The following is a 22,960-nucleotide window of genomic DNA, read 5'->3' as shown; positions in this document are numbered from 1 at the left end:
GAAAGTCCTTAAAAGTTTTTTGTTGTGAAGATATGATTTTTTGAAGGAAAAGTGGATTTTTGACCAATTTCTCATTTTTGCTTAATGGTTTTTATTTTATATTTTTACATTAAATTATATTTTGGCAATGCCGATTGTGCAATTACATTCTTGAGATTCTGAACTTTTATTTAAAAAAAAATTGTAGAAAAATATTTTTTGTAATCAAAGTTATAGCTTCTCAAAGTTGAAAAAATCTTCCACAGCCGAAAATGTATTTCCGTATTTTACAGGATCGATGTGTTTAAGGGTTAATAACAGTATTATAAAAAAACAATAACTTAACTATTTATTTATAATTATTATACAAGACCAAAGTGCTTAAATGTGATATGCTGGCGTCACTATTGATAGTTCTGGGTTTGAACGAGCATGAAATCATAATTCTTACTCCCTAGTATCATATACACTACAGTTCTATCCAGAAACAATTATTAAACCGTTTGTTTATAATTATTATACACATCCAGAGTGCTTAAATGTGATATACTAGTCTCTCTATTTATAGTTTTAGGTTCGAACGAGCATGAAATCATAGTTCTCACTCCCTAGTATTATATACATTACAGTCCTATCAAAAAACAATAATTAAACTATTTATTTATAATTATTATACACGTCCAAAGTGCTTAAATGTGATATGCTATCGTCACAATAATTCTGGATTTGTACGAGCATAAAATCATAGTTATTAGTCCCGAATATTACATTACAGTTCTATAAAAAAAAAACAATAACTATACTATTTATTTATAATAAAGTTATTGTTTTTGATAGAACTGTGATGTATGTGATACTGGGGCCTAAGAACTATGATTTCATGCTTGTTAAGGCCAAAAGAGATTGCAAATTCTTGAATTCGTGTGTGTCTTTATTAAGTCTGTGAGTGCTCTTGACGTTCGTTAGATACAGAAATTACTACATAACTAGGCGGTGGCGCGCACATACGTCCTTCCCCGGTTACTAGCGCCGCTGTTGCGCACTGAATGTCTCCCATGAGCTCTGGCATATAATACGCGCGCCATTCAAACAAATAAGCAAATGAATGAGAATGACAAATAATCACGTCCTAACAATGCTCGTACAAACCCAGAACTATTGATAGTGACACTAGCATATCATAATTAAGCACTTTCGACGTGTATAATAATTATAAACAAATGGTTTAATAATTATTCCTGGTTAAAACTGTAATGTATATGATAATAGGGAGTGAAAACTATAATTTCATGCTCGTTCAAACCCAGAACTTTCAATAGTGACGCTAATATATCACGTTTAAGCACTTTGGACGTGTATAATAATTATAAATAAATGGTTTAATGATAGTTTCTGAATAGAACTGTAATGTATATGATACTAAGGACTGAGATCTATGATTTCATGCTCGTTTAAATCCAAAACTATTGATAGGGAGGCTAGCATATCACATTGAAGCATTTTGGACGTGTATAATAATTATAAACAAATGGTTTAATGATTGTTTCTGAATAGAACTATAATGATACTAGAGCGTGAAAACAATGACTTCATGCTCCTTAAAACCCAGAATTATTGATAGTGACGCCAGCACATTACATTTAAGCACTTTGGACGTTCATAATAATTATAAATAAATAGTTTAGTTATTGTTTTTTCATAGTATTGTTTATTTTTTCATAGTATTGTTATTAAAGTGATATTAGGGACTGAGAATTGTGATTTTATTCTTCTACAAAGCTAGAACTATCAATAGGGAGGCTAGCATATCATATTTCAGCACTTTGTATGTGTATAATAATTATAAATAAATAGTTTAGTTATTGTTTTTTGATAGAATTGTAATGTATGTGATATTAGGGACTGAGAACTACCAATAGTGATGCAGGCATGTTACCTTCTAGCGTATGAAATGCATTTAAAGAAAATAAAAAATTTTTTTTATTGTTTTTATGGCCAGAACTATTGATATGATGGATAAAAACGGTAGAACTTTTTGAATATTTGTAGTTTATGGTTCATACAATCGAAATTCGATGAGATGCTGGAAGATGTAATGGGAAGTTAGTCTCATATTTTTAAATATTTTTTTGGCGTAATTCGATAGAACTATTGCTAAAAATTATCCAGAACTGTAGAACTATAATGGATGCGAACAGAACTATCCTTGTTTCATGGGATGCCAAAATATGATATGCTAACTTTACGTGATTCACTCAATATCTCGGAAACATTGCGTTAAATCGAAAAATGTTTCAGACAAAGGTTTTATGACATTGAAGAGGATATAAGATGGTACCATTGGTGTAACCTTGGGTGGCGTTGTTAAAGTCAAGGCAAGATTACTTTGAATTTTGAATTTAAATTTTTAATTTAAATATTTATGGAACTTCCTTATTTTTTATTGCATATTCTTGTAGTTTATCTCAAGAGCTTTCCACTATAACAAAATACTTTTTCATTAAGTACTTTGTTATAATGTTTAGGCAAGCTTTTGAGATAAGCTACACGAATATACAATGAAAAGTAAGACGGTCCATTAAAAAAATTCAAGTGATTTTGCCCTAACTTTAACAATGTCACCCAAGATCATACCAATGGTATCATCTTATGTTCTCCTCAATGTCATAAAATCTTTGTTTGAAACATTTTTCGGTTTAACGCTATGTTTCTGAGATATTTGTGTGAATCCTTTAAAATGGGATATCCTTTATATTAAAATATAGTTCTTTCATGTATAAGCAAGAATATAACTTATTACTTATATATATAATGTTGTAATTTCTTATTTATATAAATAATGACTTAAATAGAATATATTAATTTCAATTTGGGTAAATCTTTGGAGAAGCTACAGCATCAGAAAGTGAAACGTGTACATGTATACATTTTAGATGTAGTTTTGCTTTCTGATAACAAATATGATAATAAAATTTAGCGATTTGTCATATTTTGGCTACTATTTTAAAAAAAAACATGTGACAAAAATATTTCATGATTATCTTCGAAATCATTCATGAAAAAATTTTCATACAAAAATGTAGGAAATTAAGTTTTCTACAAAAAAAAGATTATGACTTTCACGTAACTTCAACTGTTTTCATGTTAGAATGCTTTACAGCACATTTGTTTTAACACCCCAGAACAATTACAGTCTGCTTTATTGACACTTAATAATGTTTTCTGTCTTGAAGGTAGCTTATTAGGTATGTATTCAATAATGCATTCTTATTTAGAATAATTCGGGTACACGTTATACACGCAGAATTATTATTATGCATTGAATACATTAAAGTTATTCCTTATGAAGGTCATTTGGTGTTTTTTTTTCTTGAGTTTTTGAACTCTTCTTGATTTATTTAATAGATTATTAACAAAGATGTAGGGATGTTTCGTTAAACGGTGATAATTATTTTAGCACTTAACATTGAATATTTTATATTTATTATCGGCTGTAGCCCAAAAAGGAACATTTTTCAATTGGGCTAAAACTTTACGATAATAATGTTACGATTATATATTCGTAATGTTATGATATTATTTACAAAGATTATTTACAAAGATCCCATCTTCGAATTTTGTATAGTTTAAAAGATAACAAATAAAATATTGTACAAGATGTTTGGATATAATGACCGGATTACATCTGACGAGCTGATAGAGGAGATCAAGTTGAGCAGAAAAGTCTTCTATCATTTTGTAAACTTCACACTAATTAACTAATAGATATTAATTATTAAAGATAGTTGAATCCGCTTGTGTTACTGCCGAATGCAAGCACGAGGTGAAATAGGACTAATTGACGATTTTCAGTAATCTATTGTAATATCTCGTTAATTACGAAGTTTGGAAAACGATAGAAGTCTGCTCAGTTTGACCTGCTCTAGTGAGGGATAATTTAGTTATTAATAATTTGGACATGCTGTATAATATTTTTGTATTTTTTATTTTTTAAACTTTACAAAACCGAAACTTTGGTTTGCTCAATTCAAAAGACAATTTGAGAAAAATAACCGATGATGAAGCAAGATATGCTTATGTACTCTCTCGTATAGAAACAAAGGAGGCAAAAGAAATCAAGGACGTTATTACACATCCTCTTGCTCAACAAAAATACGATTCCATCAAGAAGGCATTAATTCAACGGCTGACTGATTCACAAACACAACGGATACGTCAACTTCTAGAACATGAAGAAATTGGGGATCGTAAATCATCACAATTTCTCCGCCATCTAAGTACACTTGTTGAAACAACTGTATCTGGAGAACTTCTTTGGACATTATGGCTAGGACGACTTCTTTCATTTATGCAAGCAATCTTGGCAACTGAAGATAGGCTTGAGGACATTGCTGAAAAAGCTGATCGAATCCACGCAGTCAACAGTAACAAAACAATAGTCTTGGCCATCCTCTGAAGAAGAATCAAAGCAAACAACTTTGGAACAGCAGTTAGAGATACTGACAAAGCAAGTCTCAGCACTGACGACACAGTTCTCAAAAATGAAGAAATTTAATAGAGATCGTTCAAGAAGTCGCAGTAGGAGTCGTTTTCAAAATCATCAAAGACGAAAATTTAATAATAAAATAACCCCACAAAAAGATGTTCGCTATTATCATCGAAAATTTGGAAAGGAGGCACGAAAATGTATCAAGCCATGTAATTAGAAAGCAAAAAACGAAGAAAGGAGTCATTGATGGCGGCCAATGATATCAACCTAGAACAAAGCCGCCTGTTTATAAAGGATTATACTTTTAATATCAAGTACCTCATTGACACAGGCTCAAACATGAGCGTCTATCCTTATACCTTAAAACTTTAAAAAGGAAACCAAAAGCAGAGACTTATCAATTTTATGCTGTTAATAGATCGGTGATAACAATCTATGGAATAATTACTCTACAACCAGATTTCGAACTTTGGCGAGCTTTTCCATGGCGTTTTATTATAGCCGATGTTACTCAACCAATAATTAGAGCTGACTTCTTAACAAATTTCCATTTTTTGCCTGATTTAAGAAAGAAGAGATTAATTGACGCCGAAACAAAAATAACAGTACACGGATATTCAAGAAAATATTAAACAATTTTTGTTAAAGCCTTAAACACGTAAGTGGGTCTGAGAGACCCCATATGAAGTTTTGAACGCTTACTATGTGAAGACGGAATGAGATAGGAGGTTCGGACCAAGACGTAAAAAAAGTTTGAAATCTCCTCTTTCGATTGATATAGTTGATCAACTTTTTTGGTCAACTAGAATTCGAACGGCACGGCAACAAAGTTTTGTTAGGGTCAATGCGATCCATATAGTGTGTAAGTGAAACTTTTTTTGTGAGTATTTTACATAAAAAGACTGGACAAAATACGTTCGAACAGGTCGATTTGCAGATGCTACTCGCATATACTCTGTTTAAAGTTGGAATACTATAAAACGTTGTAGAAAAAAGACTTTTTCCGAAATATATCATGAAACACATCAATTTTCAATTTTAGACACGATTTAATCAAAACTTCCTCATATTCGCCTTGTTACAGAAGTACATTTTTTAATAGAAATGACAATAATATAATTTTTTTTTTTGAAAGTATGAATCTTTAGCTTTAAAACGCTGCATTGTAAAGTTCTTTAAAATTTTTTGTTGCAAAGATATGATTTTTTTTTTTAAGTGGATTTTTAGATGCCCAAAAATGCCTCATATTCTCCATGTTACATAATTATACTTTTTAAAAGAAATGACTTTGCCAAATTTTATTTTGAAAGTGTGACTTTTTAGCTTTAAAACGCCGTATTTGAAAGTCCTTAAATGTTTGTTGTTGTGAAGATATGATTTTTTGAAGGAAAAGTGAATTTTTGACCAATTTCTCATTTTTGCTTAATGGTTTTGCTTTTATAACTTCACAATAAATTATTTGTCGGCAATGCCAATTATGCAATCACACTCCTGAGATTTTGAACTTTTGTTTAAAAAAAAAATCGTAGAAAAATATTGATTGTAATCAAAATTATAGCTTCTCAAAGTTGAAAAAGTCTCCCAGACCCAAAAATATGTTTCCGGATTTTACAGGATCGGTTTAAGGGTTAATAGAAGAATCAAGATTTCATAAAATTGTCAAAGAATATCCAATTATTACACAGTCAACAAAAACGAGTTGAAAAGCATAAAACAGTGCACTATATTAAAACTACGCCAAGTCCACCAGAAGCTTGTAGACCAAGAAGGTTAGCCAGACAAGCCAAGTTAGAATTTGATCTTCTTCAAGAGGGGGTCATTTAACCTTCAAGAAGTCCACGGACCACTCCATTGTATATGGTTCCTAAACCAAATAATGCGTGGCGACCATGCAGAGATTACAGAAGATTGAATGCAAGCACAATTCCTGATAGATATCTTATACGCCATATTGAAGACTTTGCGCATACACTACATCAAAAACATGTCTTTAATACACTTGATTTGGTAAAAGCACATAATCAAATACCTGTCAATCCAGAAGATATTCCAAAAACAGCAATTACTACTCCTTTTGGACTTTTTGAATACAGATATATGAGAGACTACGGAACTCCGTCCAAATTTTTCAAAGATTCATCAACGAAGTACTTTATGGATTAGATTTCTGCTATACATATATTGATGACATCTTAGTAGCAACTCTTGAAAAACACGAAGAATATTTACGACAACTCTTTAATCGTTTCAATACATAAGGCGTAAGAATCAATCCAGTAAAATGTATTTCTGGACAACAAAAAGTCAAGTTTCTGAGATATCAAGTTTCAGCGGAAGGAACAAAACTACTTCCTGAAAAAGTGGAAACAATTTAAGAGTTTCCTAAACCAAAAACTTTAAAACGACTTAGGCAATTTTTGGGAATGATAAATTTTTATAGAAAATTTATTCCAAAAGCCGCAAAAGATCAAGCGATATTAAATGACGTACTAAAAAGACCTGAAACAAAAGGGAAAATACCAATTGCTTGGACAACAGAATTGGAAGAAGCTTTCTCGAAATGTAAAAAAAATCTTTCACAAGCCACAATATTGGCACATCTTGAGCCTGATGCGCTAATAACTTTAACAACAGATGCATCAGATAAAGAAATTTGCTGTTATCCAACAACAAACTGAAAAAGGATGGCAACCTTTGGCATTTATGAGTAAAAAATTCAGCAACGCTCAAAGTAAATACAGTCCTTTTGACAGAGAATTATTAGCAATATACAGCAGTAAAACATTTTCGGCATCTCCTAGAAGGATGAATATTTGTAATCTGTATAGATCACAAACCGCTTATCGAGCCGCTTATCTATGCTTTCAAACAAGATCCTTTGAGAAGTTTCCCCCGACAAACTAGACATCTAAAATATATAGGATAATTTTCGACAGACGTACGACATATTTATGGAAAGGATAATATAGTTGCCGATATGCTCTCAAGAGTAAAAAAAATTTTAAAAGAAGTTGATTTAGAAATGTTGGCTAAATCTCAAGAGGAAAACACAGAACTCCAGGAATTTCTCAAAGAAAGAAAAACTCGAATAAAACTCGAGAAATTATTGATTCCAGGATCAACAAAGATATTAATATGTAACACAAATTCATCAATAGCCCAACCATTCGTGACTGAGCCATTTAGAAAGCAGGTTTTTAAAAACCTACATGGCCTTTCACATCCAGGAGCAAATTCGACAGCTAAAAGATTTGTATGATCACTTATATAAAAAGATTGTAAGATGTGGATAAAAAACGGTGTTCAGGGTCAAAAATCAACAGTGACTAGATGTAATTCTTTACCAATAAAAAAATTTAATCTTTGTACAAGAAGATTTGAACACATCCACGTTGATATTGTTGAACTGTTATCAATATCAAATCAATACAAATATTGTCTAACTATAGTCGATCGTTTTTTAAGATGGCCAGAAGCAATTTTTGTAGAAGATATTTCAGCAGAAACAATATCAAAGAAAATCTTTTATAAATGGATAGCTTGATATGGAGTACCTTACCGAATAATAACTGATCAAGGACGACAATTTGAAGCAGACCTTTTTAGAAGATTTATGAAATTAACTGGAGTAATGCATATCCAAACAACAACATATCATCCAGCATCAAACGGATTAGTGGAATGATTCCATAGACAACTAAAAGCAGCAATAAAATGTCATGAAACTGAAGGATAGACAGAAGTCTTACCCATTGTACTGTTAGAAATTAAAACAGCATGGAAAGAAGATCTAAATGCAACTTCAGTAGAATATGTCTACAAAAACATTCAAAATCAAGATAAATGGAAAAGCAGTAAACATTTCTATAGATAGATTAAAACTAGCATATCTTTTAAAAGAAGAAAATAATCCATCCAAAATTAAAGAAACTAAAGAAACTCCACAAAAAGAGATCAAAAACAGGACGAATTTCTCTCCCAATTGTCCATTTCAAAATCAAATAAAATAGCTTTATTACAATTAAGAGGGTAATGTGGCGATCATTCCGATCACACATAAAATAAGATATTATAAAATAAAAATTCTGAAAAATAAATTACAAAAACAAATGAAAAAGAATACACTTCAGGAAGAAAAATAAATTATAAAAATTATTATTTCATAAAAATTGAACAAAAGAAAGAATAGAAGTTGTAAATTAAAAACCAGATGGCGAAGAAGCCACAAATTAAAAAGAAGCCATAAATAGTAAATAAGGAAGAGATTTCGGAGACCAAGATATCCTTTTCAAATCTTGCTAATCCAATGGCTGATTGGAAATTAATTTGATTAGATATTCTGAAAACCAAAGGCTACCCAAGAACTTCTGCTGAATATCAATTAAGCTACTCTCTTGGAGATCCAAGAATCAGAGGAAGTGAAGATATTCTACTCGTTTCTGAGAGATAGATCTCTCCTCTTCCAAGGTCACCAAATAGAAAAGAAGAAACTCAAACAACATCCTCTAGAGTTTCCCAAGGTATTCAAATGTCTTTCTCCTGGCCTAGAAGAGAAACTTCATCATCCAAGGATCTTTCTTCTTCAAGAACCCCTACATCATCTAGATCTTCCAGAGATGCTCATTATCAATTGCCAATTAAGAAGAGCCGACATTAACTAAAAAACCAAACGGCCCTTTTCAGGGCCACCCCTTTTTAACACAAAGAATAATTGAATAAATTTTTTTATTAAAAATTATTGCCAGCGAATTATTATTCTCGCTACACGTGTGTATGTGTTTATAAAGTATTACTTAGATTTTAATGATAATGAATATATCTATTAAATCTTTGCCTTACTAAATAAATGACTTTACAATATACTAAAAATAATGTATACTAAAAAGATTAGCGAGACTCGTACATAAAATAAAGCATATAGAATAAATCACAAGCAAAAGCATTATAATATATTAAATCTTTACTTAATTAAATCTACAGTATAAAGGAAAAGACAGAAATTTATTTACAATTTATTTACATTTATTTACATTTTATTTAATAATTTTATTAATATTTTATTAATATTTTATATTGAAACTTGAGTATATTCGTCAAAGTATTATTTAATAAATTGTAAACTCAAAGATATGAAATATTTATTATTTAGCACATAATTTATAAAACTTTGACGACTGCGTAATAAATGAAAGAGAAAATGAAATAATAATATAAATACCCTAAAAACAAATTTAGAAATTGATTTAGTTAAAAAATACACAGTATTTTATTACAAAATCATACAATATATTTTTAATTTTTTATTGTTTAGAAGTTTCCAACGTTTAGAAACATTAGAGATATCATTTTATTCTTGAGTAACATTAAACAAAGATAAAATGATATCTCTAATATTTTTAAACACATTCCTCTACTCTAAAATGACAATCGTTATGCTGTTGAATAATTTTGCTTAACTCAAAATGTATATATTAGCCAAATAAAAAATTAAATAACAAAAATATAACATTCGAGTATACATACAATCATACGACAATACACTCAAATTTAAAAATAATAAGTAGGCGAAGGAGGGGCAAGACGGAATTGTTAAGGTTTGATAATGAAAGCTAGGTTTTCATAATTTAATATTAATGTCACAAGTGAAAAAATGAGATAAAGTTATAAGTTAATATTATAACTTCGCAAAAAATATAAATTATGGTCTTACTTAAATTATGGTCTAATGTAGTTGCCTAACTTTATTGGCTTGAGTAATTTTTAATAATTGAGGGGTCACATCTAACGCGTATGCTCGATTGTGATTCTTGCATCGAATCGTGCGATACAAAGGAACACCGTCTTACCTCGCCACCCTGTCTTGTCTATTTTTCTCTAATCATAATAAAACTATTTTCTGCGGTTTTTTCACATGCTTTTTCTAGGTAGCTGCCAAAATAAGCATCGCCAAATTTAGTATTTTTGTAATCAGAAAATAAAAATACATCGAAAATACATATATGTATACGTTCAGTTTTTTTATGCTGTAGTTTTTTCAAAGTTTACTTAATTTGATTCTAATATTTTTTCTGTGTAGAATTAGCGCAACGATTGGATTACGTGCTACGTGCAGTTGGCTTAGGAAGGAATTATCTATATACTGTAACAGCGCATACGGCATATTGGAGTAACTACGACGTGGCTTATTTTGTATTGACAAGACTTTTCCCGACGCTGGAAACTTGATGGCGGTTTAAACACCTTAGCGTGGTATCCCAACAATTTCTACTGAAATACTCTAGTCCATTAATAGGCCTTCTCTAAAACGTAATATCGTCAATTAGGCCTACCACCAAAACAATCTGTGATAACGGAGAAACGATACAATAACGCTGCAAATTCTATAAAAATCCGATTGTTTTATATATCGTTTGTATAATTTGATAATAATTGCCTCGTAAGTTACACGGGACGAATACACGTTGTCGAAAAATAACTTCTTTATACTGAATTGTTACTAGGTAATCGACATTTGTATAGCATGAGCTTTGTATCATAGAAGACGTATGAAAGGAACCTTGGTAGAAAATTTCAATAATTTTGATGATATTTTGTTGAATTTTATATTTATTTTGGAATATTTTGATTAATGATTTCATCAAAATTTATTCAAAAATTATTAGTCTCAATAAAATGTCATTAATTTACAAAATATTTGCAATTTCTCGTTGCAATTTTATAAAAAAATTTATTTTAATGTCAATATAATGTCATTAGTTTATCATTATGAAGTATCTGCAATTATTTTTTACAATTTCATCAAATATTCATTACAATTTCGATAAAATTTCCTAATTTTTTATTAAAAGTAATAATAATTTTTTGTTAAAATTTCTTTAAATTTCGTTAAATTTTCATTGAATTCTCTTTAAAATGTCATGTTTGTTGCTCATTGTACATAGAAATTAATGTTTTCAAATATAATTAACAAAATATAATTAAAATTTTGCGTTGATCATTTATTGAAATTTTGTCCAATTTAATGAAAAGTTTGCCGAAATTATATCAAAATTATTCAAAATTTTCTACCTAGAAAATAATAAATTATGTTACCACCTGATGGATATAGTTTATAAATGCACAAGATATTTATTAAGTTTAATTAAAATTCTCTAAGACTTGTTATGACATCGCAATTGTTTTCGAATAGTTTTATAACAAATGTATTAACACGACTATTGTATTTTCGTTGATTGTCTGTGTTACATATATTGCCATATATATGGTGCTACAAAATATTCACTTATGCTCTCATGGGTTCATAGAACAAGTCATACTAAGAAGAAAAGTCCTCTATCATTTTTCATAATTTGCAATAGTTACCGAAATAAAAATTAGTAAAGTTTGGCGAATGAGCGCATATTTTTCCCACCGTACACAGGGACCGCCCGTCGATCGCCAAGGGAAGTCGCGGTGGGTGGTGCGGTAAGGAGAGAGAAGCAGCATTGTTTACCGACCAGCGCGCTGGCGCTCGGTTGCCAAACACACGCGAAGTTGCGTAAAGCCGCGCACGTACGTGTCTCGCTCATTCACCGAATTTTACTAATTTTTATTTTGGTAAATTTTGCGAATAATGAAAAATGGTAAAAAAACTCTTCTTCTCAGTATGACTTGCTTCATCAACTCACGAGAGCATAAGTGAATATTTTGTGACATCCTGTATACAGTAACTAAAAAAACATGGAGTGTATCACGAGATATAGGATAGGAATACAAATTGAAAAGTTCCGAGTCATTTTTTGATCGGAGCATTTTGTTCGTAGTATACGGTATTAAAGTTCACAAATCAGCGTTCGTCTATTGACGAGATATCCTATATCTCGTGATACACTCTATGTTTTTTTAGTTACATTCTATATAAATAACATTTTAAAATTAATGCCATATATGCTAAATGTGTTATCGATCTTACAGAGGAGTCAAGTGAAATGATGTTTACGAATTTTTGTACGCACGCGCGCGTGCACACACACGCACACACACAGGATGAATTAGATTGAACAAGATTGTTATACTATGAGAGAATTTACTTATTACACGTCTAATTGATTTAGGCCTGAATACATCAATATATGATTATTTAGTAAGAAAGATAAGGACAGAGATATGTCTAAGTTTCGCTTCTTTCTGAATTACGCCATCAAAATTCTAGGTTAGGTTATTCTGATTTACGCCACTAATATGTATTAAACACCAGTTTCTGTGTGTTGGCCACTCTTTATATTGTATAAAAACTATATTATGATACTTTACTATTTTAAATTATAAACATTTACAAAATTCTTTCAAACTGTTTGCCACATGTTTGCCAGATTTAAAGCACAACTTTTTAAGAAGAATGTAATATCACGGAATTAAATTGCTAATTAATTTAATTATTTTTTGATGCCTATACGCATCTCTATGAATCCTCCTAATCTCGAAAAACTATAAAGAATTAATTGCAAAAAACATTTCTTCAACCAATGTAAATGTTTATAAATTTATTTAGAAAATTATTGAGCACTAAAATCTGCTTTTGCCTGGTATTACCATATCCGTATTTTAATTTGTTGTTACACTTTCTTTTATATTAAGATTGTTTGTATATTTTACTATTTTATCATTTTTGAAACTTATTATACGTGCAAAATTAAAATACTTTATATTATAACGTTATTACATCATATCACATTGTTGTTGTAATAATTTAAGAGTAAACTTACAAGAAAAAGGACAGAGGTGTGTTCTTCCGATTTTGATGAGCCTTTAATATGTTGTAGTACAGATAAAAATAAGGGACACGTATTTTTTTATACATGTCCATACTCATTTTTATGGGGTAAAATATATCTTTGAAGAAAATCGGTTTTTTTACTTTTGAAGCGTACATTGTCGAAACTATAAGAGATAGAAAAAAATGTTTTAATTGAAAATTGAATGGCTTGAAAAGTACTTATAACAATAAAAAAATTTTTTTCTAATTTTTTTACCTTTTTTCCACCTCTTACCTTTTTTTAAAAAAAATTTTATTTTTTTATAAACAAAATAAAGCTTATTTTATTACAAAGTTAACGATGTACGTTTGACGTTCCCATTTTCCAAAAATAATTAGAAACCTTTCTATACGCATGGTACACCCACCTGCACGTTTAATTTTTTACAATAAAACGGATTTGTGTCATACGGCGTTGACTACGCGAGAAAGCATTGAAGACAAATCGGTACAATACAATGAATGTTGAAATAAAAATTTTATAATAATAATAGTAATAATAAAATAATAGTGACTTTTTTAAATCGCTAAAATCAGTCAAATGTTTTGGACGATATGTCACAGTATGTACGGAATACTTTGAACAATAAAAGATGAATTATGCAGAAAAAAATTATTATTCATTCTAAACTTGTTTTTAATAACTTGTTTTACAAAGAAAAGAAGTCATTCGTGTCAACTTTCTTCTTTCTATTGAAAAAATTGTTTTTATTAATTTATATAAAATTTCTTTTAAAGGACCAGGAAAATATTAGGAAATGAAAAATATTTTACATTTACACAAATTTATTCATCATAGATAAAATCATAGATAAATATTATTTTGAATCTTTTTATTAGTTAAAAGAAGACTTTTATAGTAATACATTAATGTAATAAAATTACATGGATAAAGATACAAATAATGTTCATACAATTTATGGTTCACATTTATAACAAAGGTGATCATGAACAAATGTTGCAAACATAGAAATTTTTTACACCACGCGCAAGTAATTTATAGCAATTATAGCAATCTGTATTTGTAAAATTATAATAATTTTAGCTGTACCGTAAATTACGTTGATCTGATGTCATTTTGCCATTAAGAAAAGTTGTTGTGCTCGTGTAGCTCAATCCGGCACAACTCGAGCAGCTTCGGAAAAATCAAATTTTGTTTTCATCCTTACCCCTTTCAAATGATCTACGGCTAATCCTCAGGAATAGTGACGATTTTCTTGCGTTGTTTTTTTTTTTTTTTTAAATACCTTACATTTAATTTTTGTTTTTAATATGAGTGAAGATACGGTTGAAAACTTTGTAGCAAATTATACAGTAGTTGAAGCACAATTTTTATTTTGTCAATTAGATAATATAGCAGTGCTGAAAAAAATTAAAAAAATTTTTTTTGTGATCTATTGCCTTTTTTTTTAAGGTATGTGATTAGTTTTTGCGGCACAATATAGCACAAACCTAGACTAGCACAACTTAGCACAATTTTCATTTTTATTTATTTTTTTAATGGCGGTGCTAACTTCACGAACATAACAAATGCACGGATTTGGTTGCTGCAATCTTAATAGAAATACATGATGTAATTACAAACAACATGCCAGCAATAGTATAAACACGTTGTGATTTGGGAATATATATATAGTTATAAATAAATACCCTGTACAGTTAAAAAACAATTGGACTGTGGATAAAGATAATTTTCAATCCAATTGAACTCAAAATAGCAACTTTCAAATGATGTTATAGTAAAAACTGTTTATCTTTAATGATCTTTTACTAAGATCTATAAAATATCGCAACCAATTTAATTGAAACCGCTAACAAAGTTAGTGCGCGATCTTTTATTTTTTTCTTTTGAAGATAATTAGATAAGATAGATTATATACAGATTGTTTACTTCTTATATATTATGTCTTTTCAATATCAACCATTTGGCCTTTGAAAACTAGCACTTTAATTCACTTCTGAATTATAATTTCTTGAAAGCATGAAATTTGAATTCGATTAAAAGTTTGCATTATCTCTTGTACATCTCCTAATAATTATAATCATATTCTTTAAAATTATCGAAGGACAAGTTTTTCAATCCTTTCTTTTCTAATCTTTATGTAATTTTCTTAAAAACTAAATTTATGTATGTAAATATAATTAATTTTAAATGCAATGCACAAATAATTTAAAATGAAATAAAATAATATAACACACACACACACACACACAAGCGCACGCACGCGATGATTGTATTATTCTGTTTAAATAGCACTTTAATATATTTGGCAATAATTTTTTACACGTATATACACTGTTCATAAGTTTAGAAATGATTGAGATTTATTCATATTTTATAAAAATTTAAATACATATAAAAAGTTTTGAAAATTTTTGAAAAATTGTTTTTTTTTTCCATAAACTCTTTAATTTTAAAAATATTTAATTTGAAAAACAATTTTGTTTTCACAGAAAGAGAAATGATATTTTACACAAAAAATTCTATATTATTTTGAGAAATCATTAAAGCTTAAAAAAAATTTACAGGTTAGAAAGCCTATTTTAAAGAAACTTTCTTTTCTTAATTTGTTACACTTTTTTTTAACTTTGTTTGATGATGTTTCTTCAAGCTACAACGTTTCAAAACAAAAAGAAAGTATTGAAGAAGTAATAATTTTCCATTTTATATAATTTAAGAACAAAATATCTAGAGACAAAACTAAAAGACTTAAACGACTAAAAAATTAAAAATTTCTTTTTAATTGTATTTTTGAAATCTTCTCTACAATTTTTTTTACCGAAATGTTTAATTTTTTATGAAATATCAAAATATTACAAGTGTTTCCAAATTTATGAACGATAGTGTGTATTGTATAAGTAATTTTATCGTCCTTTAGTCTTATTAAATTATAAAATTGATCAAAATACTGACACTTATTAATACTAATCATCTATTATTAATATACAAGTATCGTCCTTTTTCTATCAGACATGTTGTTATATTGTATATACAGGATGTCCCAGAGCGATGTATACATATTATCACGATGAGGTAGAAGAGATCGAGATGAATCAAAAAGTCTAATACCATTTTGCAATATTTGCAATAACTTTCGAGTAATAAAATATTAAAGTTGACCGAATAATAGCACACGAAGAGACAAGCGGTCGCTCACCTGAGCCGTAGGACCGCCCACCGCGGCCCGACTGTAGGCGACGCCGCGATAGTAAGTGGCGAGGGGAAGGATAACTTGGCACCACACCGCTCTCTCATGCCCCCGCACCCTGCTGGTACGCGTCAACGCTATACACTCGCGATCACGATTATTAAGTATTTTGTTCTTTGCAATATTTATAGCATTTTTTATAGCGAAAAACCAAAAGTTAAATAATGTAACTTTGCCAATATAGCATTACATCTCTCTCTCTCTCTCTCTCTCTCTCTCTTTCTAAAGCACAAGAATAAAGTAAATATTACAAGTTTTAATAACAGTACGAATTAATCATATTTGAGTCCCACCATTATGTGTAATTTCAAAAATAAGTATAAACTGTTACTTTTTTTATACTTTTAAATACGGCACGTTATTCAGAGAAAGTGTGCTGCTGATTATTTATTGCAGTTCTAATACAATGTTTCGCTCTACAATCATCAATTTAAGCATAGGTACAGCAGCAACATATTTTTTAATATTAGCTGTTATAACTTTTTTATAATAATATATTACATTACATTTAATGACATTACTTATATTCACAGTAACAATGTGCTATATTATTACGTAAATATTTATAAATAAAAACTGTTGCTAGAACTAGTATAAATTATAATCAGCATGATATTTATTCGAGTATCTTACCGTGCTTAACATAAATAGTGTAAAAAAATGGTAATAGTTTAAATTTTTTACTTAAAATTACACATAATGGTGAAATTCAAGTAGTATTAATTAGAACTGTTGTTTAAGAAGATAATATTTACTTTGTTCTTGTACTTCTTTAGATAGAGAGACGTAATGCTATACTCGCGAAGTTACATTACTTAACTTTTGGTTTTTCGCTATAAAAAATGCTATAAATTTTACAAAGAACAAAATGCTTAATAATCGTCATCGCGAGTGTATAACGTTGACGCGTGCCACGGCGTGGTGCGGGGGCATGAGGGAGCGGTGCGGTGCAAAGCTATCCTTCCCCTCGCCACTTACCGACGCGACGTCAACTACAGTCGGGCGGTGGGCGGTCCTACGGCTTAGGCGAGCGACCGTCTTTTCACGCGCTTTTATTTGGCCGACTTTAATATTTTATTACTTGAAAGTTATTACAAATATCGCAAAATGGTATTAGACTTTTTGATTTATCTTAATGTCTTCTATCTCATCGTGATAATATGTATATATCGCTCTGGGACACCTTGTATGTATGTGTGTGTGCGTGTGCGTGTGCGTGTGCGTGTGCGTGTGCGTGCGTGCGTGCGTGTATATATAGATACACAATATATGTATATTACGATATAGGAAAGTAATATTTGGATTTGTCTGTGCTTAGCAAAATATTCATTTGAATTGAATTAACTAATTCATCCAAGAATATATAATTTAATAGCGCGACAATAACGGAATTTTATTACAAAGAATTTTATTAGGATTAAAACAGACAAAAAAAGAAAGAGAATATATCAAATTTTACACAATACGACACACATCATTAGTAGTAGATCTATGGGAACATTGATATAAGTAATTTTTCTTAATGTGAAGAAAATACAATATCTATCATTACGTGATAAAATCTGTTTTTAAAAAATTTCTACATAATAATATCTGTTTTTAAAGAATTTCTACATGGTAAAAGTATAAAATAAACATCTGCGCTATAATAACAAAATGAATATTTATTAGTTATCAAATGTTCTTTTAAAATAAAAAGAAATAATACCATTATTTATGTTAAGAATGTATTACGCATATTGTCCTTGCAAAGTAAATTGAAATTTGAATCGTGTTAATATTAGTGCCATAAATAAACTATATACATATAAAAGTTGTGTAAATAACATTTTTATTTACTAACACACTTTTATAGTTTATTCTTTTTTGTTATTAGAAATTAAATTATTTTAAAGCAATGACAAAAGTCAATGTTTCATGTTATACAGGGTGTCCCACACCAATGTATACATATTATCACGATGAGGTAAAAGAGATAAATCAAAAAGTCTAATACCATTTTGCGATATTTGTAATAACTTTCGAGTAATAAAATATTAAAGTCAGCCGAATAAGAGCACTCGGAGAGACAAGCGGTCGCTCGCCCGAACCATAGAACCGCTAGCCTCGACGCTGTGCGAGGCATGAGGGAGCGGTGCTAAGCTATCCTTCCCCTTACCGCGCACCACTTATTGTCGCCTACAGTCGGGCCGCGGTGAGCGGTCCTACAACTCAAGCGAGCGACCGCTTGTCTTTCCGCGCGCTCTTATTTGGCTGACTTTAACATTTTATTACTCAAAAATTATTGCAAATATTGCAAAATGATATTAGACCTTTGATTTATCTCGATCCCTTCTACCTCATCGTGATAATGTGTTCTGGGACACCCTGTATAAGTAAAAAATGCTAAAATCGCCAGTTTTACCGAGTAAAGACTTATACACACATGATTTACGAAAATAAAAAATGTATATGCAAAGTAACTATAAAAGCAACTGCTAAATTAGTTACTAGTTACCAAATTAAAAATGTAATTATGTTATAAATAGAAAGGAACGAAGTTAAGTTACAGTTACTGAGAAAAGTAACTCTGAGGATACGATTACCTGAACTGATAATTTCGAGCGTAACGCGTATCGCGTAATCAATCACCTTTTCAAAACAAGCATAATAGAAGGCGCGGAACATTTCTGATTGGTTACGCGGTACGCGTTACACGGAAAATGTCAGTAATCTATGTAATTGCATCACCTTTTAGTTACCATACATTATAAAAACGGCTTTAATGAGTATCGCAATTATAGTGACATAAGACCAAAAATTTTTCTTATTTAAAATTTTCGTTTGAATTCTAATAAAATTGATATTATTTTTTATAAATTACTTCTGGAATATATTATATTTTATGAATATTAAAGTCTTAATAATTTTAATTATACGAATTTTTGCTGACATAATCTCAACAAGATTAGAAAATCAAAAGAGCTAGATAATCGTAAAAAATGATAGATGCCATATCGTAATGTTTTATTATTATTACATTGTTACGTTTACATCCATCTACATGTCCTGATAACAAAAATCATTTACAAAATAATAAAAATTGGTATACTGTACAATGTATAGTTTGATATCCTCGGTCAAGGGCATGCAAGTAGAAAATAATATGCTTATAACATTGATAAAATTTATAAACGTTTTATATTATACCCCTTAATCAAGTAATTTCGACAAAATATCATTTTTTCCGAAATTACGAAAACTCTTTTATATCTGTTCGTCATGCTGCCTTATGTAATCTGACAACACATTTTGAAAATAAATGTATTATTAAAAAAGTATTTTCCATTGGTTTATTCTATATTAATTATGTGACATCGAAAAAATGAAAGATGAATTTAAGAAGAACCCAGAAATATAATCTCATGAAAATCAAATTGCTGATCAATTTAATAATTTTGATGCTTACAAATATCTCATATGATTTCCTTTCTTGGAATAAAAGTATTCCGAAAACTGTAAAGAATTTTATTGTGGAAAATGTTACTTCGGCCAGAGTTTAAACCTGAATTCTCATGCATTCTGTGCAGGTGTCTTATAATTAGTTAGTTTGATCACCGATTTTTGGGTTCTTCTTAAAAACTGTATTTTAAGTCCGGCAAATATGCAGCGCGCAGTTTGGGGAATTTTGTCAATGTTTGTAAACTCGTTTAGAAACCGGTTGTTGAGCACTAAGATCTGGTTACGACCGGTGTAGCCATTTTTGTTATTTAAATGTGTTCAGAGAAATTAATGTTTTAATGAAGAAGTGAGGAAATTTTATTATTATATAAATATTTAAATATTTAATAATATTTTGATGAAATTGTAATGAAAAGTTGCAAATACTTTAATAATAACAAATTAATGACATTTTATTGAAATTTTTGATAGGACAATGAATGATTCTTTTTTTACATAAAAAGTAATAGATAGGGGGAAGTGGAACAGTTTGATGCAGAAAAATTCAAAGTCAAATTTTATGGCTTAAAAATTATTAAAGAACGTGTCTGAAAGATTCTATTCATAGCTAAATTTAATAATAACCTCATTCTTATCAAAATAATTGCCTAAGTGAGAAGATAAACAAAATATAATGTGTTAAGTAAAAAATGAGATTTGTATAATTCTGCCCCACTGATGGGGCACATAGATACATCAATTGGGGCACTTGATACTATATAATAATTGTATCTTATTGATAATAATTTGAAACACTTTTGTAGCAGGAACATATTTAGTCGTTAAGAGATCACAATCAGTCTTACATATTATAATAATCAGTCTACTCCTTTCTTCTAATAAACCCTTTTATTTACAGTTAGAGTAACTTAATTTATTTTGTTTTCACTATCAATTTCTTCTTGCATAGAGATTATATAATATTGTTATTGCTATTGGACATATTCTAATATAGAGTTCTGATAGGTAGGTTAACGTGAAGATCCAAGTACATGATGTTTGCAAGAACAAAAAAAATTTTTTTAAACAAATTTTATTATTTTTATAGCTTTATATTTGTATTCACTGTTTCACATATAACATTTCACTTTACTTATTACAATTACGCATTATTTCATAAATTTTTGAAAACGCATGTCGACGCCAGCGGGATTCGAATCTAAGATCTTTGGAACCATAACCTAATACGCTAACACTGAGCTAATCGTGCACTTGTGCTATCGTTTTGGAAGAGGAATACTCTTTTTATAAAGGGTGTCGCTTAGAGTATAGGATTACAGGAAATTTCACTTTATAAATAGAATACTTTTTTTGGGTGAATCAAACTTCAGCGGGGCACATTGATGCGTATCAATGTATCACCTATTTTGAGGTATTAATGTCCCAAAGACCATTTTGTAAAAAAGTTAAAAACTACAAATAAACCAATCAATTTCTTTAAAATAATAAAAAAGTATCCTGTTGTTAGATTTACTAACTCACTTTTTGTATATTGAGATCGTAGAAATATGGCACAGAAACACGTCTAAACACATTAATATTTCACGATTTTTTTTACTCGGAGGCACGCAAAACACATTAGCTCTTGCCAAACGCTATCGACTAACTGAATGGGAGCGGGATTGCAGCTTAGGCAGGTATAGACAAGTTTCAGTGATATCACCACTTGATTACATATTGTCGATTAAGAGATACGAGTGATGCATCAATGTGCCCCTTGCATCAATCTGCCCCGTTTCTCCCTATAGACACAACAACGGGTGCTCATAATTATTTTATTATTAGATGAATTGCTAATTATTACTTATATATGGAATTTTTTTTCAGTAATCTGCCATTATACAGAGTGTTCAGGAACAGTCTAACAAATTGAAAGTCGCGCTCAATAATCATGAGACACGTCGGTTGGACGATTTTGCAAATTGGATTATCCTCGCGAACAAGGTATTGCGCTTTGCCGATTCTTTTCTCGCGTAGATGTACTCGCAGTTCGCGGTTTTCGTCCTGACTTTATCTACGTGTCTCGATCTTGATCTGTCGCGCAGCATCGTGTCTAACTAAAGACGAAGCTCTTCGTTTTCGCTAGAGCATGGTCCTAGCTCACAGTAAACAGATCCGACATTGAGTAATCGTTAATTCGCATTCCGCGTTGTTGTATTAGAATCAGTTAAATGAAAACAAGACAGACTGTATAACGAGCATGGCGCAGAGATTGGTAACCCTTTTCGGTGTGTTTATGGACGTGCCCTTTATTGGGAATTAGGGGAAAACAGCGCGAATGTTCACCGCTGTGTCATTTGTTTGTTAGACGCTCGAAGTGAGGTTAGCGCGTCGTGTGTGCGTCCAATACCACTATAGAGGCCGAGAAAATAATCAGTAAGGTGTAGTGTTACACATATGTTTTTGGGCCGATAGTGTAACAACACAATGATAGTAAGAAAGCCTTCTTCGGTCGCAGCTAGGTCTTAGTGCTTATATTTATTTGCGTGGTTTTATATACTTCTTTGAATTCAATATATTAAATTAATCAATTTAATATAAATAGTGATATTACTAATTCCTATTCGACATGCTGTGTTACGATCAGAATTAATTCGGCGCACATTCTGGTTGAATTCGAAGAAGTATATAGGGTGTCTTAGACCAATGTATAAAGATTACTACGATGAGGTAGAAGGGATCAAAATTAATCAAAAAGTCTGCGATAACAGTTTGCGATATTTGCAATAATTTTCATGTAATAAAATATTAAAGTCAGCCGAATAAGAACGCGCGGAGAGGCAAACGGTTGGTCGCCTGAGCCGTAAGACCGTCCGGCTCGACGCGGTGCAGTGCTAAGCTATCCTTTCCCTCGCCGCGCGCCACTTACCGTCGCTTACAATCGGGCCGCAGTGGGAGGTCCTACGGCTCAGACGAGCGACCGCTTGTCTCTCCGCGCGCTCTTATTTGGCTGACCTTAATATTTTATTACTCAAAAATTATTGCAAATATCGCAAAATGGTATTAGAC

At 30.4% G+C, this 22,960-nt stretch overlaps 1 protein-coding gene across 3 annotated transcripts in view; it reads left to right on the top strand.

The window, feature by feature from the left end:
* Positions 1-13,266, top strand: part of LOC105201122 (phospholipase DDHD1) — a 164,789-nt gene extending 151,523 nt beyond the window's left edge. For all 3 annotated transcript variants that reach the window (XM_039446097.1, XM_039446095.1, XM_039446094.1), the window contains one exon: positions 10,545-13,266. In XM_039446097.1, coding sequence (XP_039302031.1) covers positions 10,545-10,693 — 149 coding nt within the window. In that variant the 3' untranslated portion in view covers positions 10,694-13,266. The remainder of the gene's footprint in view (positions 1-10,544) is intronic.
* The last annotated feature ends 9,694 nt before the right edge of the window (positions 13,267-22,960 follow it).

This window comes from Solenopsis invicta, chromosome 2 (genome assembly GCF_016802725.1).
Source record: "Solenopsis invicta isolate M01_SB chromosome 2, UNIL_Sinv_3.0, whole genome shotgun sequence".
NCBI lineage: Eukaryota > Metazoa > Arthropoda > Insecta > Hymenoptera > Formicidae > Solenopsis > Solenopsis invicta.
The sequence above is the reverse complement of the archived record's forward strand: the minus strand, read 5'-3'. Positions and strand labels throughout refer to the sequence as shown.